At 43.0% G+C, this 16,426-nt stretch overlaps 2 protein-coding genes across 7 annotated transcripts in view; both read right to left on the bottom strand.

Moving 5' to 3' along the window:
- Positions 1-412: 412 nt before the first annotated feature.
- Positions 413-3,866, bottom strand: KCNE5 (potassium voltage-gated channel subfamily E regulatory subunit 5). Its single transcript, XM_028715097.2, has one exon. The coding sequence runs from the start codon at positions 3,534-3,536 to the stop codon at positions 3,054-3,056; it is 483 nt and encodes a 160-aa protein (XP_028570930.2). The 5' UTR covers positions 3,537-3,866; the 3' UTR covers positions 413-3,053.
- A 6,915-nt stretch (positions 3,867-10,781) lies between these two features.
- The window catches only part of ACSL4 (acyl-CoA synthetase long chain family member 4), a 50,481-nt gene continuing 44,836 nt past the window's right edge, over positions 10,782-16,426 (bottom strand). For all 6 annotated transcript variants that reach the window (XM_028714266.2, XM_028714268.2, XM_077922338.1 and 3 more), the window contains exon 16: positions 10,782-14,677. In XM_028714266.2, coding sequence (XP_028570099.2) covers positions 14,520-14,677 — 158 coding nt within the window. In that variant the 3' untranslated portion in view covers positions 10,782-14,519. The remainder of the gene's footprint in view (positions 14,678-16,426) is intronic.

Genomic DNA, 16,426 nt, shown 5'->3' with positions numbered 1-16,426 from the left:
TGCTCACTCACAGCTACTCCTGCCCCTATTCTCTTGATGCCAGACAAGGGCTAAACAAATTCAACAAGGTTATCCAGTGGCTACTAGCCACAATAGCTATGCTCTGCCTCCACAGCGATGCTTTTGAATGCAAGTTACTGGAAACCATGGGAGGAAAGAGTGCTCTTGTGCATGAATCCTGCATGTGGGTTCCCCACAGGCATCTGGTTGGTCACTGTGAGAACAGGATGCTGGACTAGACGGGGCTTGGCCTGATCCAGCAGGCTCTTATGTTTTTATGCGGGACATCAAGTCCCAAATGCAGGTGGGAAAAGAGTGAACCAGGACAACAAAATTAGGGGCACGTGAAGTCTGCCTCTCGGAAATGTAGTAGAAAGCTAATCATTGCAGTAACTTGTCACAAATACAGTAATTAGAAAAAGTCACAGGAATGGTATATTAATCTAAATCAAGGTAGAAAAAACAAAACACTGGAAATACAAATACTCCCATCTCACAAATACATGCAGTTGCTAGGTGTATCAAGGTCTACACATGAGGTGTATCAAAGTCTATACATGGGTATAAAATTGCTCCAAAGTCCATGAACACAACAGGCAAAATATTAATCCATTTCAGATTATTATTCTCTCGACAGGAACAAACAAGCACTCGCTTTCTTTATTTCTAAATGCACTACAGTGTTTGACATGTATTGGACCTTTATCAAAGGAACAGAAAATTCCCTGTTACTGAAAATGACTATCATTTACAAGGATAATAAATACCGTAGTAGTTTATTATCACTGTGGAGCTGCAAAATTCTGTTGATAGTGGACTTAGGCTGAAGTTTAAGGTCAACCAGTAAAATACCTAAGAGAGACTATAACAGGTCCCTGCTATCAGCCAAATGTTTTTGCTTCCCAGTAACCACAAATTACAACTGTCATTTATTATCATTGAACTGGAACCAGATTAAGTTAGTTGCACTTAAATCTTGTTCAAACAAATTTGCTAAGTCACAATTGATTTTAATGGGTCTTCAGCACAACTAACTTATAGTGCAATCCTATACACGTTATTCAAAGGTAAGTCTCAATGTGTTAATTAATAAGTGTTTAGGACTACAGCCTTAGAGTGCAATTCTATAAATGTCTACCTAGAGGTTAGTTCCACTGAGTTCAATGGGGTTTACTCTTCTCTCTATACACACACACACATACCCCATTGAACACATTGAGAGAGACTGTAGACACTAAGAAAGTCACAGAAGTCAGCAGAAGACATTCATACCTCAGTTACATTGCATTTGAAGGCAAGTTCATTTGTTTAAAAATCTTCCCACTGGTATTAAAAAAAGCAATTTTGGGGTGTCCTGGTTTTTACTTTTTGAAATATGGCAATCTAGACTGGGGAGAAGACAATCCATATAGATGCTGGCAACAGGACCTAGCATTTTTTTTAATTAAATTTAAAACGTTACTTTGCTGCCCTTTAATTCATAATTTCCAGGGAGGTTTGCGATATTTAATACAAACACTATAAAAAGCATAAGAAAGGGGGTTTGGGGGTTGTTTTTTTAAAATATGACACCTAAAAAAATCTTGCCTGATACCTAATGGTATTATTGATGCAGTGCAGCCTTTCCCAAGCTGGTTCTACTGACTGTTCTTGATAGGTGTTGTAGTCCAAAACACCTGGAGGACACCAGGTTGTTTAAGGCTGTGTCAAGAGATCCAGAACACTTTCCAGCTGAAGAGAAAATGGCAGAGCATGCAAGACTGGAGGTAGCACACCACCCCTACTGAAAAGTAGAGGCATTGGTGTTCATTTCTGGGGCAGGGGGTCCTCTCTTCCTCTGGGGGCAATTAAAGGGAACAAAAGGTTTGTGCTGTTAAAATCCAAAGCGGTGTCATACCAGGTCTCCAGCCTCAGCACACACCCACACACCCCTTCCAACCGGCATGGCTTGCTCTCTTTGTTTCCCTGGCCAGCACCCCTCCTCTTAGGACTATTGATGGGCTGTGCAGCTGCTGAGGGTTGCAGGGGGCGGTTGGGGGTGGGGGGAGAGAGAAGCTTGGAACTCAGGGCCCCAGAAAAGTATTTGCTTGAATGGCAGGGTTTGTGTGTTCACAGCCAAAACTCATTGTAACATGATATTTTTAAGATAAATTATCCTCTCCTTTCCAGTGTGGTGGGCACCTTTTAACTCAAAACCCATCATCAAAGAAAAAAAAATGGATGTTAAGCAGCAAAACAGCTACACATACTTTATATGAAATGTTCCCCATCACAGGGCTGCCTGGACAATATAAAGTACATTCCAGTGCCCACCACTCTGAAATAATCTTATCTTCACACCCTTAACAAATTACAGTTCCCAGGATTCTTTTGGGTTGTGGGAGGCGGAATGTGCTTTAAATGTATGGTGTGCAGGCAGACTTTTACATCCTGCGAGCTCCCAAGGGAACCAATAAACCTGTCTGTCTTCCAAACAGAGCCAGAGATGGATCCCAGTCCTGGTGACTTGTGTTCTCTAAGGGAGAGCATCCCACGGTTAACTCCACCACCACATGGCCTCTGGCATATGTGTCCACTGATTTGTTTTGCAGTCAGCACAGTCTAACCTGGAGATGGAGAACCTAAGTTTCCTCCAGATGCATTTAAAGCACATGGCTACGCCGGAAGAATCATAGGAGCTGGAAGTCTTAGTGGGAACATCCGGGGGGGGGGGGACAGGTTCTGTACCGCTGGTGTAAATACCTATATATACCTGCACAGCACAACGCTCCCTCCGCTTAAGACTAATTACAACGCTGAGCACCGAACCGTCTTTTTGCCTAGCGCCATCTGCCTCCCCATTCAAAGCTTGCACGCGGCTTCCTCGTGGGGCAAATGAAGCGGCAGAACTAATTGCTTGGTTAATTTTTGTTGTTGTTTCTTTGCCCCCGCCGAGCTGAGAGGCGCAGTTCAGAATTCCAGCCTTTGAGCGGACCGCATCCCCCACCCCCAAAAGAACTTCTTCAGATTTGGGGTGGGCCGATCCGATCCTCCTCCGGAGCCTTTCTCCTCTCTCACAGATGCTCGCTGTCGTCGCCGCTGCTCCCCCTCTCCCCGCCGGCAGCCGCTGGCATCCCCTCGCCCAGGCTAGGCTCCCCGGCCGCCACTGCCAGCTTCGCTCCAGGTCCTCCCGCGCCCCTTCCCAGGCTTCCCGCTCTCGCCGTCCAGTCGCTCTCGATGTACAAGTGGTAAGGGTCGTGCTTGGACTCCAGCTTCCTGGAGCGCGTGTAGGCCAGGATCAGGCCCCCGGCCAGGCAGCCGTAGAATATCATGATGAGCAAGATGTACAGGTAAGCGTCGTCTGCGCCCGCTTTGCTGCCCGCCGCTGTCGCCTGGCTTGGCGCCGGGAGTGAGTCGTCGAGGGGGCTGCTGCCTCTGCGGATGGCATTGGGAGCAGCGCCGCCGCCGCCGCCGCCGCCGCCGTGCAGCTCCTGCCAGAGCCGACTCAGGAGGACCTGGATTCGGAGGCTTTCGCTGCAGTTCATCGGCCCCTGCATCCGCCGCCTTGGCACGCTCGCTAGCCTCTGGTCCCTTTTGGCCTCCTTGCTCCGCGCCCCTTTCCTTGCAGGCGCGCACCGCCCACCCAGCAGCAACACAGCCGTTGCCTGCTGGCCTCTCACGCCTCGGCCATCTGCTTCTCGCCTGGCGCTGGAGGGACAAAGGCGTCTGCAGCCTACCCTACCCCACCCCCTTGCGGGAGAAAGCAGGGGGCGCCTGCCTCTCCCCCTCTCTCGGCCGCCTGCCACCCAGAACTCTCCAAGGGGGATGGGCAGGGTGGGGGAGAGTCTCTCCGCCTCTAAAAAGCTTCTTTGTTCCTTAACTGGCAATCCTGGAGTCTGGCTGCCTTATGATATTGCCAGTGGTCTGCCCCCACCCCCACCCCGCCCACTCGCCCATGAACTGAAATATGGGAAGGTGCCTTTGAATTTTTGGGGGGTGCTGCTGCTTTGAGATCTGAGTCCCCCCCCTTACCTATCACCCTCAGCGAAGGTGTGTTGGGGGTATGGATCCATCAGTTTGTTTTTTTTTAAAAAAAGGTTTAGCAGTCATCATCGTTTTTCTAAGTCTAAAACTTTGCTTTAATTCTGGTGGTGCAGATGAAAAGCGAGGGGCAAGGGCATCCTTATTGGGTCTCTTCTTGTTGCTTTGCATAAATGTGCACAATGATGCTTGAGAAAATTTCTGTGCAACCTTTTCCAAGCTGGTGCCTTCCAGATGATTTGGACCACAACTTCCACCAGCCTCAGAACCACTCTCTGGAAAATGGAACAAGCTGTATGACCAAGGACCTGGGAGTGAGGGGTGGCACCCATGATCTCTGCAAGTGAGGCTTGCAGTTGCTGTGGTTTCGGAAGGGCCAAAACCAGATGGGACACAGGGACACCCATAGGCAGCTGCAGTTCAGACTATTTGTCTGTCAGGCCAAGCAATGTTTGCACTAGGGGCTCCCAAGTTTTTTGCTATGACAACCCATAAGTCCCAATTTACTTGGTATGGTGACCCATCAGTTTATTATCACATTACATTTTGGACCTTGGATCTTCCCTGCTGCCAGCCACCAGACAGCGGTTTTCAAGGGTCGAAATGCAAGATTTGGGGGTTGTGACATTCATTTGCAAGTGCTAATGCAGCATTATAATACAGTACATGAACAAAAAAGCCCATCATACCAGTCAAGGATTACAAACCATGCTTATTTAGGGTTTGTTTATAAAGCTCATGACTCACTTGTGTGAGTTTTGCAACTCACCTGCATGCCACCATCCGGAGGTTGGGAAACACTGGCCTACACCAGTGTTGGGGAGCCTGTGGCCCTCCAGATCTGGATGGACTCTTAACAATTTTGTGGGTGTCAGGAATGACTGAAATATGGCAGCCCTATCCAAAGGGATCTTCCCCATGTAGAATTTGTGCTCTGACACTGTTTCCTGGTGCATGTGGAAGGCAGGCTTGAAGTTTCATGCACTTCAAGTCTCAACTGCCAAGCATCACCACAGGATACTCTTCCATCTTTGGACATTTTTTTTAATGGGGGGGGGGGCAACGTGGACTGGCAATGCAGAGGAACCATTGCATTTCACCATTTTCTACAATCTAAATCTCCCTTGCCGCCCAAGCGGTTATTAGCCACACTAGTGGGGAAATACACACAATATTTTGTGATACTTTGGTTGGTCTAATAAAAGTACTGACCTAGTAGGGATTTTGGAATTTTTCTTAGCTGTCAACACGGCTACCTTTACTCTTTGTTTGAAGCACAATACTCTCTCTCCTCCCGTCAAACTGTCCAAATTAAGACATACATTAGAATCCAGGGAAGCAGGAGTCTTTTCCCCGCCTTTCTTTTTCCTGGTGTATGTGTGCTGCAATTCTCAAGGTAACTGTAAAAAACTAAACACTGTTATTCTCTCCACCCCCCGCCCACCTCAGGTGGTGGCGAAATATTTATTGGGGTTGTAAGATCTTTGAATGTGGTTTTGGCAATTTATCCAGATTTGAGTTTTAAAAGGGATTTTTGTTGTTGGCTGTTTGTGATTTGTTTTTGTTTTGGGAGGAAATGCATTGCTATTGCACTTTGCTTTTAACGAAGTCACCTAGATGCTTTTGTGTAGGCTATGCATACATGCAGTAAATAATAAAGGTCGCGTGACATAGATAGGACATTTTAAAACCCAGAGCTATCCTCTGTGTTAATTCATCTGGAATGTTTAAGACTCACAATCACCAAGCTGGATCGAATCCTTGTTTCACCCGTAAACTTTTGCCTTGTAAGGCTTTGGGAAGAGCTTCCCTCAAACTACTTGCTGTAGCTACTGGAGAGACGAAAGGAAGTTCTCCTTCATATTACTAAATAGATGACTATCTGTCCTTGACTATTAGTTATGGGACAAGTTAGCAGTTTACCACTCACTATGGCATGTGGATGGCGCTGAGGGTTAAACCACAGAGCCTAGGACTTGCCAATCAGAAGGTCGGCAATTCGAATGCCCGCAGCAGGGTGAGCTGCCGTTGCTTGGTCCCTGCTCCTGACAACCTAGCAGTTCGAAAGCATGTCAAAGTGCAAGTAGATAACTAGGTACCGCTCCAGTGGGAAGGTAAACGGTGTTTCCGTGTGCTGCTCTGGTTCGCCAGAAGCCCCTTAGTCATGTTGGCCACATGATCCGGAAGCTGTACGTCGGCTCCCTCGGACAATAAAGCAAGATGAGTGCCGCAACCCCAGAGTCGGTCACGACTGGACCTAATGGTCAGGGGTCCCTTTACCTTTACCTTTATGGCACAGCAAGGCTGAACACCAGTTTGTGGCAGATATACAGTAGGTGAGGGCTACTGCTTTTAAGTCAGCAGTGGGAAACCTGTGGCTCTCCCATCATCACCAGCCAGCATAGCCTGAGGTTGGGGGTGATAGGAGCTGTAGTTCAGCAACTTCTGGAGGGCCACAGATCCTGCATCCCTGCTTGCGGGCTGCCTGGAGTCATTTTATTGATCACCAGATTTCGAAATGAGCCAGGCGCCAGACACATTTTGCACCTAGCTATTGGCCACTTGTGACCAAGTGAAGATGCCTGGGTGGCAAAATTGTGCCTGACTATCTGGAAGTGCATACCAGGCCAGGGGATCCTTGGATCTTGACTGGTTTAACACAGTAACCCCACGACCTGTAGAATTCTATCAGTTATATTTTATCTGCACGATCAGAATGAATTTCAGGAACCAAAATGCTTTTTTTCTGTGCAGCCTGAGCAGGAGCAGTCAACAACATTAAAATTAACTGTTGTAACTTGTTTTCACTTACCCCACACACTGTCCTGCTCACAGTTGTGAAGAATATCCCTACATTATGAATGGTCCATGAAACCATTAAGAAAAAGAGGTTGGAACAGGCCAATATATATGTGGACCATGCCTGAATCAAGTGACTTTTCTTCTTTACGTTCTCAAAGCTCTTAATCTAGCTCCAGGTTGTCATCTGAACTAGACAGATGTTTAAGCAAGAATCAATCACAGTCAGTCCATCATTTGAACAAGACTTTAGAGCCGTTCTGCCCCCAAATGGCAATGAGACATTCCATTTTGGCAACTGTAACCCTGGTATAAGGAGCCATTTGGCACCTAGCTGAGTTTCTAACATGAGGACAAAGTTGGGAAAGATAACCAAGTTGTGATTAAACCAGTATAAGCTGATATAAATACAGTACTGCTCTATATGAACATAACTGCCCCTTTGATTCCCTTTGCTTGTAAGTGTATAAATGCTTGTGCTTTTTCATATTTGGTGTGACCCCCCCCCCAAACTATTTGCTGGTTGAGGTTGTGTTGCACCAGTCTTGCAATGTCTAAATAAACATCCTGTTTGACTGACAGTTGGAGTCTGGATCTTATTGGACATCCAGGCTGAACCCACAGTATTGGGTATTGAGCCCCAATATTTCACAAAAGAAGGTAAGGCCTTTTGAACCCACTTCCTTATAAGTATGGGTTGCACATCTCTCTTGTTCCCATTTTACAAATTACCACTCAAATCTGAGGAATCAGGTCTACAGCCTGAGCAAGCCTTCCCTAACCTAGTGCCTTACAGATGTTTGGCATAACAGACCCCCCACCTCAGGCCAGCACAGATGTGCTGGCTCTGCAGCTAATGAGAGTTGTAGTGCACAACATATGGAGGGCTAAGGTAAGGTGTCAAGAGCTGTTTGTGTGAAGGCATTAACTAGCAGAAACCTGTGACATGCACTGCTAATTCTAGATCTTGCTTTCTCTTTCCTTTAGTTTCCCTTTTGTTAATATATGGGAGAAATTTGGAGGTTGGGACTTGCTGAGCTGAAAGCGGCTAGATCTGTTCTCCATCAGCCAACTCACAGTTCCTCCATGCACAGAGCAATGCAGCAGAATGACCAAAAAAGGCTCAGACCACAACTGCATTGGCACCTGTTCTTAACAAGGGGCAGCTTGTGGAGCTCTGTATGCCTTTGGGCCAAATGGATGGCTGAAAAATACTATAAATAAAAAAGACATATATGAACAGGTGGTTTTGAGTTTAAGAACTCACTTAAATCACAGCACCATCATGGTTGTAGGAATAAATTGGGACTTTGCTTCTGCTGTCTTTATGATACACAAATATACTTGTGAGTAAGCACCATTTTGTTGTAGAAAATGACATTAGATGTCTTGCTGCTCAGCCATGCCAACAAAAACATTTGCAAATAGTGTCAGCCAGTGGGACCTGGCATACCTATGCTGACCCAGAAACTGTTGTGGGGCCTGTTGTGCTGCCACCACCACCTGCCACATTGGCTGGGTCTGTGCCTCCATCACATATTGTTCAGGAGGGTCCCCTAACCCTTCAGAGATTTGTGGGGGTCACAGGGGGTGGCAGGATGAAGAGGAGGGGGCAGGAAACTTTCCTTCCATGAACATCCTTATCTTTGGATCCAAACTAAGAGTATCGGTTGCTGGGTGGGTAGGGTGATCAGGTTTTGGACTTCAGCATGTAGCCAGGAGTTAACTTTTTTTCTCCCACAATATTAAAACAAATGCCCTCATTAGCACTATATTCTCCACTTCCAAAGGCCTCTGAATTTCTTCTCCACAAATACTATTGTATTTTCTTTTGCAATAAGAAGGACCAATAAAGGCTGGCATAATCACAGTAACGTTAAGAATTCAGTTCTGAGTTTATATGCTATAATAGCAGTGGCTACACTGGGGCATCTTGGTTCCGTGGGAGTGTCAACTTCAGTTCCATATGCATTAGGTAGTTGAAATCCCCACAATAATTCCGCAAGTTAGGTGGCAATATCCCCATATTGCAAACCTGGGGCTGAGAGTAGCTAGTCTTAAGGTCTCCTGGTTTGTGGCAGAAACCCAGAGGTTTGCTGATTTGTGCTCGGTCTCTTGGTCCCAATGCTCACATAAGCTGATCATCACATCATGGAAACAGGTGTTTAATACCCCCACCTCAAATCCTCAGTGTGCTAGTGCCAGACTAGTGCAAGGTGGCAAAAACTCTTTAGGTATTCAAGTAAACACATGAGCAGGGTCTACAGCATGGGTAGGCAAACTAAGGCCCGGGGACCGGATCCGGCCTAATCACCTTCTCAATTCAGCCCATGGACGGTCCAGGAATCAGCGTGTTTTTACATGAGTAGAATGTGTCCTTTTATTTAAAATGCATCCCTGGGTTATTTGTGGGGATAAGGAATTTGTTCATTCTCCCCCTCAAAAAATATAGTCTGCCCCCCCACAAGGTCTGAGGGACAGTGAACCGGCCCCCTGCTGAAAAAGTTTGCTGACCCCTGACAGGGATTAAGGTGCTAACTCCATCCCCCACTGCTATTCTTATTGTCCTTCAACTTGTGCAAAGTAATCTGAAGTGAGGATGCTTCTGTACACGGGGAAGTTTCCCAAATTAAAGAATCCTGGAAAATCTGGGTTCTAAAATACAGAGCACCTCCAGGAGTGCATAAGGTTCCCTGCTTCAGAACAAGGCTGGAACTATCACAACCACAGCCCCTGCAGAAGGAGGATATGGCATAGGCAAACCTACTAACCCCACTTTGCCCTACCTGTGCCACTCAGTAGTGCTGGTCCAGGTTGTTGGGGGGTTTTTTTGGGGGGGGGGTCTCCTTGGTGGCCTCCAGCCTGTTCACTGTCCATATATTTACTTCCCCGTGGGCCTAATCAACAGTACCGAGAGAGCAAATAAGGCATGTAGACGTTACTTTACCTTCTCCTCTAATTGAGGAAAATATGCAAGCTCCAGTGATCAGTAGTGTATAACCCTACAATGGTGGAGCCTTCATAGGTGTCCAGTGATGCTAATCCCCAACTTCTGTTATGCCACCAAGATACTCTTATTTAAATTTTGGTTCACAGCTAGAATTACCATGTGGTGCAAGCATACATCTTTGTCTTCAGCAACTTCTAATGGGACCTCAGAGAGTAACTTGTCTTGTTTTATAACGTTTTGTGAATGCATGCGGTTTTCTTCGCAGTAGCCAGAAACCACCCATAAAATGATCAGCCAACATTTCTTAGTAACTCACATGTCTATAGCCAGAATAATGTGTTTTCAGACAATACTAAGCAGTTTCATTTGTTTTGGCAAATCTTTGAATGTATAAGGTGGTTTGCTTTGGCTTATTTCCTGTTCAAGCACTGAGGCAGTGCAAATCTAATTATAGGGAACACAATGACATAGCTGAAAGTTAATATTTTTTGTCATAGCTGGCAATTAAAGGCAAGCAAGGGTCTTTGATTATGTTCTTTCTTTCTTTCCTCCTTTTCAAAGGCAGCCCCATAGTTAAATTTTTTTAATTAAATATGAACTATTAAGATGTCATCTCAGTAACACCAACCAGGGCCTCTCTCAAGCTTTATTCTCTGTAATAGCCACATTTTACTGACTGATCTGAGTAAAAGCCAGTATGTGCTCTCCACAAAACCTTGCCTTGAAACATGCAAATGCTAGTTCCTTAAAGACGTGCATATTCCAGTTATATTTTCACACATGGGAAAGAAAATTGATCTGAAATTTGGTGACTTAGTGCCTAATTAATTGATATCAAGGTGTTTTTTTACAAGCTAGTTCTTGAAGAACCACTTAGAGCTAGTTTTCACTCTTGAAAACTTTCTATTATGCTCTAGAAGCCTCTGGCTGAAGAGTGGTGTATTTTTTTAAAAGGAGAATCTAATAAAAAAAGCAAAGAAAGAGCAAAGAACAGACAAATCAGCCACAAATCTGCAACTCAACTGACAAATTTATTGATGTCTACTCTTACTTCCCAGCTATCCCAGCATCAATTTAGGAAGATTTTAGGGCTTATTTCATACTTTTTCCAGCGACAAAAAGGAGCCTTCCAATCAGCGACTGACCTGGTTTGCGCAACATAGTAAGCCAAACAAGTTTCGCAAGACTACGTAAATGTGCAGCCTCCTGCAGAGAAGCATGTGGCTGCTTTGTTCCCATCTACTATTTTCTATATAGGCCAAGCTAAGCCAAGGCTTGGCTTAGTGTGTTGTCCCAACTGGGGGACTTGTATTTAAGCTCTTGCGGTAACAGCAAGCTATACCCAAGAACAACCCTGACTTTAGCTTGTGGTTAGTGAGAGAACTTAAACATCAATTCAGCTGACATGGTAAAACCAAATCTTGGTTTAGTTTGGCACAGCAGGAAAAAGTACTTTGCTAAAGCTTGGCTTACTGTTTCATGCAAATCATAGCCTTAGAGGCATTGGATACAGGGGGGCCTCTATTTGTAGTACCATCGCCTGGGCTCTGCCTACTTCAGGTTCCCTAAAAGGAAAAAAACCCCACACTCTTGTTTATCTCTCTGCAGTTTCTTGCTAAAGCCCTAGAATATTTTTCATTCCAAGACAAAGATATGAAAATGTAGGCGGTATCTAAAAATTATGTAACAGTCCATCTGTAGCTGCTGGGAAAGTGTATTGGTATGCAGGGATTCAAATTATGGAGGTTAGAAAACTGAAAACAAATGAGTTCCACAGAATGTGTTCCCTCACTAGTTTGTCTATAGTAATTACATAGGATGTAAGCTGCAGGGGCTGCATAACCTAGTTAAGGCTATATTCACTTTCCTGCGGGTAAGTTCCATTGAACTCAATGGGACTTACTCCTGGATAGAAATGTAAAGGATTGTGCTGTAAATGTATTTTATGGAATAGAAAGTCATGTGAATCTTATATGGACTTGACTTTAAAACAAAAACAAAAACAAAAACAAAAAACAACTATGATGAGTCTTAAGCTGTGGAAGAAAACTGCGAGACTTTCACAGTGGGAACTTTTAAAAATAGATCTTCATGAATACCAAAAATGAGGTTAGTCAATAAAGGCCACATTAACACCAGAGCAAAGAGACTATATAGGTCAGAGATATACTCAGTGCATTCTAAACAAACACCACAAGCTGCTGTTAAGATTTAAAAGCACACAACAGCTATTAACTCCATACATTTGTTGTTTAAAGATTTGTCGTGTTTGACGAAATCAATATAGCAAATTTGTGTCTAAGAAAGAGCAATTTTTATCACATACTGAATATAGTAGACTTCAACAATGAGCTCAGGGGAGGGGATCCTTAATCAATAGGGGAAGGATTTCCTGTTTATGTAAACAAGTGTATGTGTTTAGTGAGGAACTACCAAGAGGCGTTTTTCTGGTCCCAATGTAGGACTCGTCATACATTAGCAGCCCTCAGATTGGACTCGACAAGTTCAATTGGCAGTGTGCTGGTTTGATGGGAGAAGGATGGTTGAAAAATTGTCTAAACTATCCTTGTGCCTCAAAAATTAAAATTGGTCCTTAAAGACAGAACAGCAAGTTCTGGCCAGAACAATGGCTCAATAGGTTTGACAATAACTGAAACTTGTGATTTGTTGTTGCTCTGAAGGTTGACTGACCCACACATACACTTCATAGAAGGAAATCTTGCCCAAATCTTGAGTACAGGAACAACATTTCATACAAAAATCCCTTCATCATTTAGAAACAATACTGGATTGTTTTCTTTTGACCATAATATACACACTTAAATATTATGAATAAAAGAAATCTATCTTATAAATATTTTTAGAGCCAAGTCAAAGTATGACACATTGCAATCAAGGGTCACAGCTGTACAAAACTGGAAGCAATGTATAAAAAGGTATTAAGAAAAAAGTGCAAAATAGAACAGCATCAAGAATTGCCACATCTTACAGCATTTCTAATTCAAGTGTGAACTGCTAGCAAGGATATAAAAGTCCAGAGCACGAACTCAAGGGGGTGGGAAAAAGTAAGAGACAGCTGAATGCAGTACACAAAACACAAAATACAGGAGAGTTGCTGCCTTACTCTCTTCTCAACACACCAAGAATTCCAGTTTTTAAACAAACGTTTTCACAAAACAGAAGTTTTAAATACAGTATTTTCCCTTTAAACACATCCTCGAACAAAAACTTCCAAAGACCAAATTCATCACTCACAAATACAAAATTAAGCTTTTACATATGACTTGTGTGGTGTATTAAAAGAAATAGAAATGCCCTTTCAGAGGGGAAAAAATAACATAAAAACCCATAGGACTTAATTTCTGGTGTTGATGTGCTTGGAAGAGCAGGCAGAGATCCCAATTCACCATACTTGGTAAGTAAAAGTGTATGCTTAAGAAAACAGAGACTACTGTAGCCATCAAACTTGTTTAGTCCCATTGATTTCAAAGGGAGTGTGCTAATAATCTGAAAACTTATGGATGCTGCATTATCATTGGAAGTCAGCGTAGTGTTGGAGGTGGTAAAGATCACAAACTTGTCATCATTTAGAAAAGGATTTTTAGATCCTTTGGTGTTTGAATAGGGAGAGTCTCCTTGTGATAGTATAGGACACAACCCTTAAGGAGCAGATAGGATGCATCTGAATATGGATTACAGATCAGCTCTGAAGTGTACTTGTTTCCCTTTTAGACACTAAAAACACTGAAAAACTGGCAAGCGTAATATCTCACCAGTAGTGCATTCTTTGCCCCGTCCACATTAAATTTATGAACCGAATGATGTGGTCTGTGATCAATAAAGGGCAGAAGCTAGTTTTACAGTTATTCAGTGTAGGGCAAAATGAAACTGGGTCTTTAATACCATAAAAAGTACCACAGGTGTCTCTTCTTCCAGAGTATTTCCACACAGCTAAAGTGTGCTTTTTAGGAGCCTAAACTATGGCCAACTGCACTCAATGTGTATTCACTTAACTATCAAAAAAACCCCACAGTACCCTGTGGTAACATTTCTGTTCCAAAAAAATCTGATCAGTTACATTTTAATAAACTAAATTGCTGTGTGTTTACCAAACACATGCATGGTGCAAAGCAGATGCATGCTAGGATCATTGTGGGTCTGTTTTTGGCTGTGTGAAAGTAGCATTCAAGAGAGAAACATCTTTTTCTGTCTTTTAGCTCTACATAATGACAGTCAAATTAAAAGAAACTACTTTCTCTACCAAAGGACCTGAGATTGCAGATTTATGAGCAGCACTCTGGAAAGTATAAGCTTCATTCTGCTTACTCTTTCTTCAGTTTTTCCATATACAACACATAAATTAAATACAAGCTCATTTTTTCCTCCACTTGAAAATCATCATGGTGAAATTATTAAAGATGATTTAATTCCTTATGAGTAAGGGAAGCCAGAATATAAAAAGATAAAAACAATGGTTTACCCAGTGAGGGAGTTTCATATGGACACATCCATTCTTTACTGGGAGTGATCAAATGAAACTACGGCAGTGGGTCAGTCATTTGGACAGCATCTTGAAAGTACAGTTCAGGAAGCCAGTATTGTTCCTTCTTGAAAATGAAGTGTAGCTTTCATCCATTTCACAAAATGCCACTTCTCCATTTATAATTATAGCCAGCGTTTGGGGAATGACATTTGTTGCTTTGTTTTAGAAGGAATCCTGCACAACATCTTGACTCCCGATGTCTGGAGATTATTTACCGCCATACATTCGCTCAATGTCGTTGAGGTAATGATTCTTCAGCTCTTTCCTTTTCAATTTGAAAGCATCTGTGACTAGCCCAGTCTCTGGTGTCCAGGGCTCTGGGCTTAACCGCACTTTGACTGGTATTTCAAATCTTTCAAGTTTCACTGCAGGATCAATTTGGGAGAGTGAAAAATGGAGATTAGGAAACATGACAGTGGTTTAATACTCAACTGATATGTGCTCATGAACATGGCCTGCACAAAATATTCAACTGTGTGAAGTCTAGTAAAGAGAGAGCTTTTACTACCTAGATTAACACAGGAAACAACACTGATTTTCAAGCTTCAGGGAACTCTTACCACAGATGTTTGTTCATCACTGCTCTCCTGAATGTCTGCCATGGAAACCTCATGCATTGAAGCAGATTCTGCATTTTCAGGTCAAGTCTGTTGGGCTTTACTCACATGTGACTAAGAATATGTCCAAGACATTCCTGCAGCTGCACATTGCAGTAGGTTTCTTTTTTTTTAAAGTGAACATCACTCATTGCTGCTAATTTCACTGAAGAACCCCTCACCGATAATCTTCCAAGGAGCACCAGGGAACTGACTAGACTATATGAATTTTAGTTTATTAATTTTTTAAAAATGTAAATATGCATATTGGTTACTCAATACAGAAACCTCCAAAGCATTTTGTTTACAGTGGTACCTCTGGATGCAAACGGGATCCGTTCCGGAGCCCCGTTCGCATCCAGAGCAGAACGCAACCCACGTCTGCGTGTGTCGCGATTTGCCGCCTCTGCGCATGACATCATTTTGAGCATCTGCGTGAGTGGCGAAACCCGGAAGTAACGTGTTCCGTTACTTCCGGGTCGCAGCGGAGCACAACCCGAAAATGCTCAACCTGAAGCTACTTTAACCCGAGGTATGACTGTACTTCCAAGCTTTTGCCCAGGGCAAGCAGATCAGATCAAATTATGCCAATCCTTAGACATCTTAACTGGTTGCTAATTTGTTTACAGGATCAATTCAAGGTAATATAGAAAAGTATGGTATAAATTAATTTAAGAAAGCAGATCTTCATGTGCTGCTTTTCTGAAGTGTGAGCAGAAATGTAACTCAATAAGTATATTTAATTTTAAATTATCATTATAATATAACAAGACATTTAAACAAATTTTGAAATAAAATTAAGGCTACTGATTTTGCCAGAATGTAATAAACATTAATTTCGGTGTGTTGTGCTTCTTCAAGAAGGAATTCCAGTTTTGGCTTACAATGAATTAAAGTGGGACTTCTGGAAAGCAATTGGTTAACAACTTGTTTGTATTGCTGTAGGAACAAGCAAGCTATGATGAGTTAACTGCCAACATGGAAGAAATTAATTTAAAAGCTCCTGCTTAAAATGTACCAGTTTTTGTTAAGAAAGTACTTATTAAAAGACTGCCTGTTCCCATATGAACATACTAATTTTGTTATTCTGTGGGTAGGAATGGCCATACTGTTCTTTCATTACGTTTCATTGTTGTTTTTTGTCAACACATTACTGTATAAACTGGTGTTTTACACTATTTTCTCTACTGTTTATAGTATGTTAATATAAACTTGAATTGGTAACTGCTGTGAGAATTTTGCTAAAAATATGAGGCAAAATAAATGAATTGAATTAAATAAAGCCTAAATGTTTTGCGGGTGTTTTGTTTTTTTAAAGGAAAAAAAAATGGCGTACGTATAGCCACTAGATGGCAGGAGAGTAATGAATTAGGATGTTCCCAAGGGCTGTCTGTATCCCAAGAAGCAATTCTGCTTTTTCTACCCTTACACAGCCCAGTTAACTTTAACTGACCGTTCCCCAACCCCGGTAATCAATATATTTAAATCTATTGAACAGTTATGGCATATCCAGTCACT

The sequence above is a fragment of the Podarcis muralis genome, chromosome Z (assembly GCF_964188315.1).
Source record: "Podarcis muralis chromosome Z, rPodMur119.hap1.1, whole genome shotgun sequence".
Lineage (NCBI taxonomy): Eukaryota > Metazoa > Chordata > Lepidosauria > Squamata > Lacertidae > Podarcis > Podarcis muralis.
Note: the sequence above shows the minus strand (reverse complement) of the source record. Positions and strands in the feature narration are given on the sequence as shown.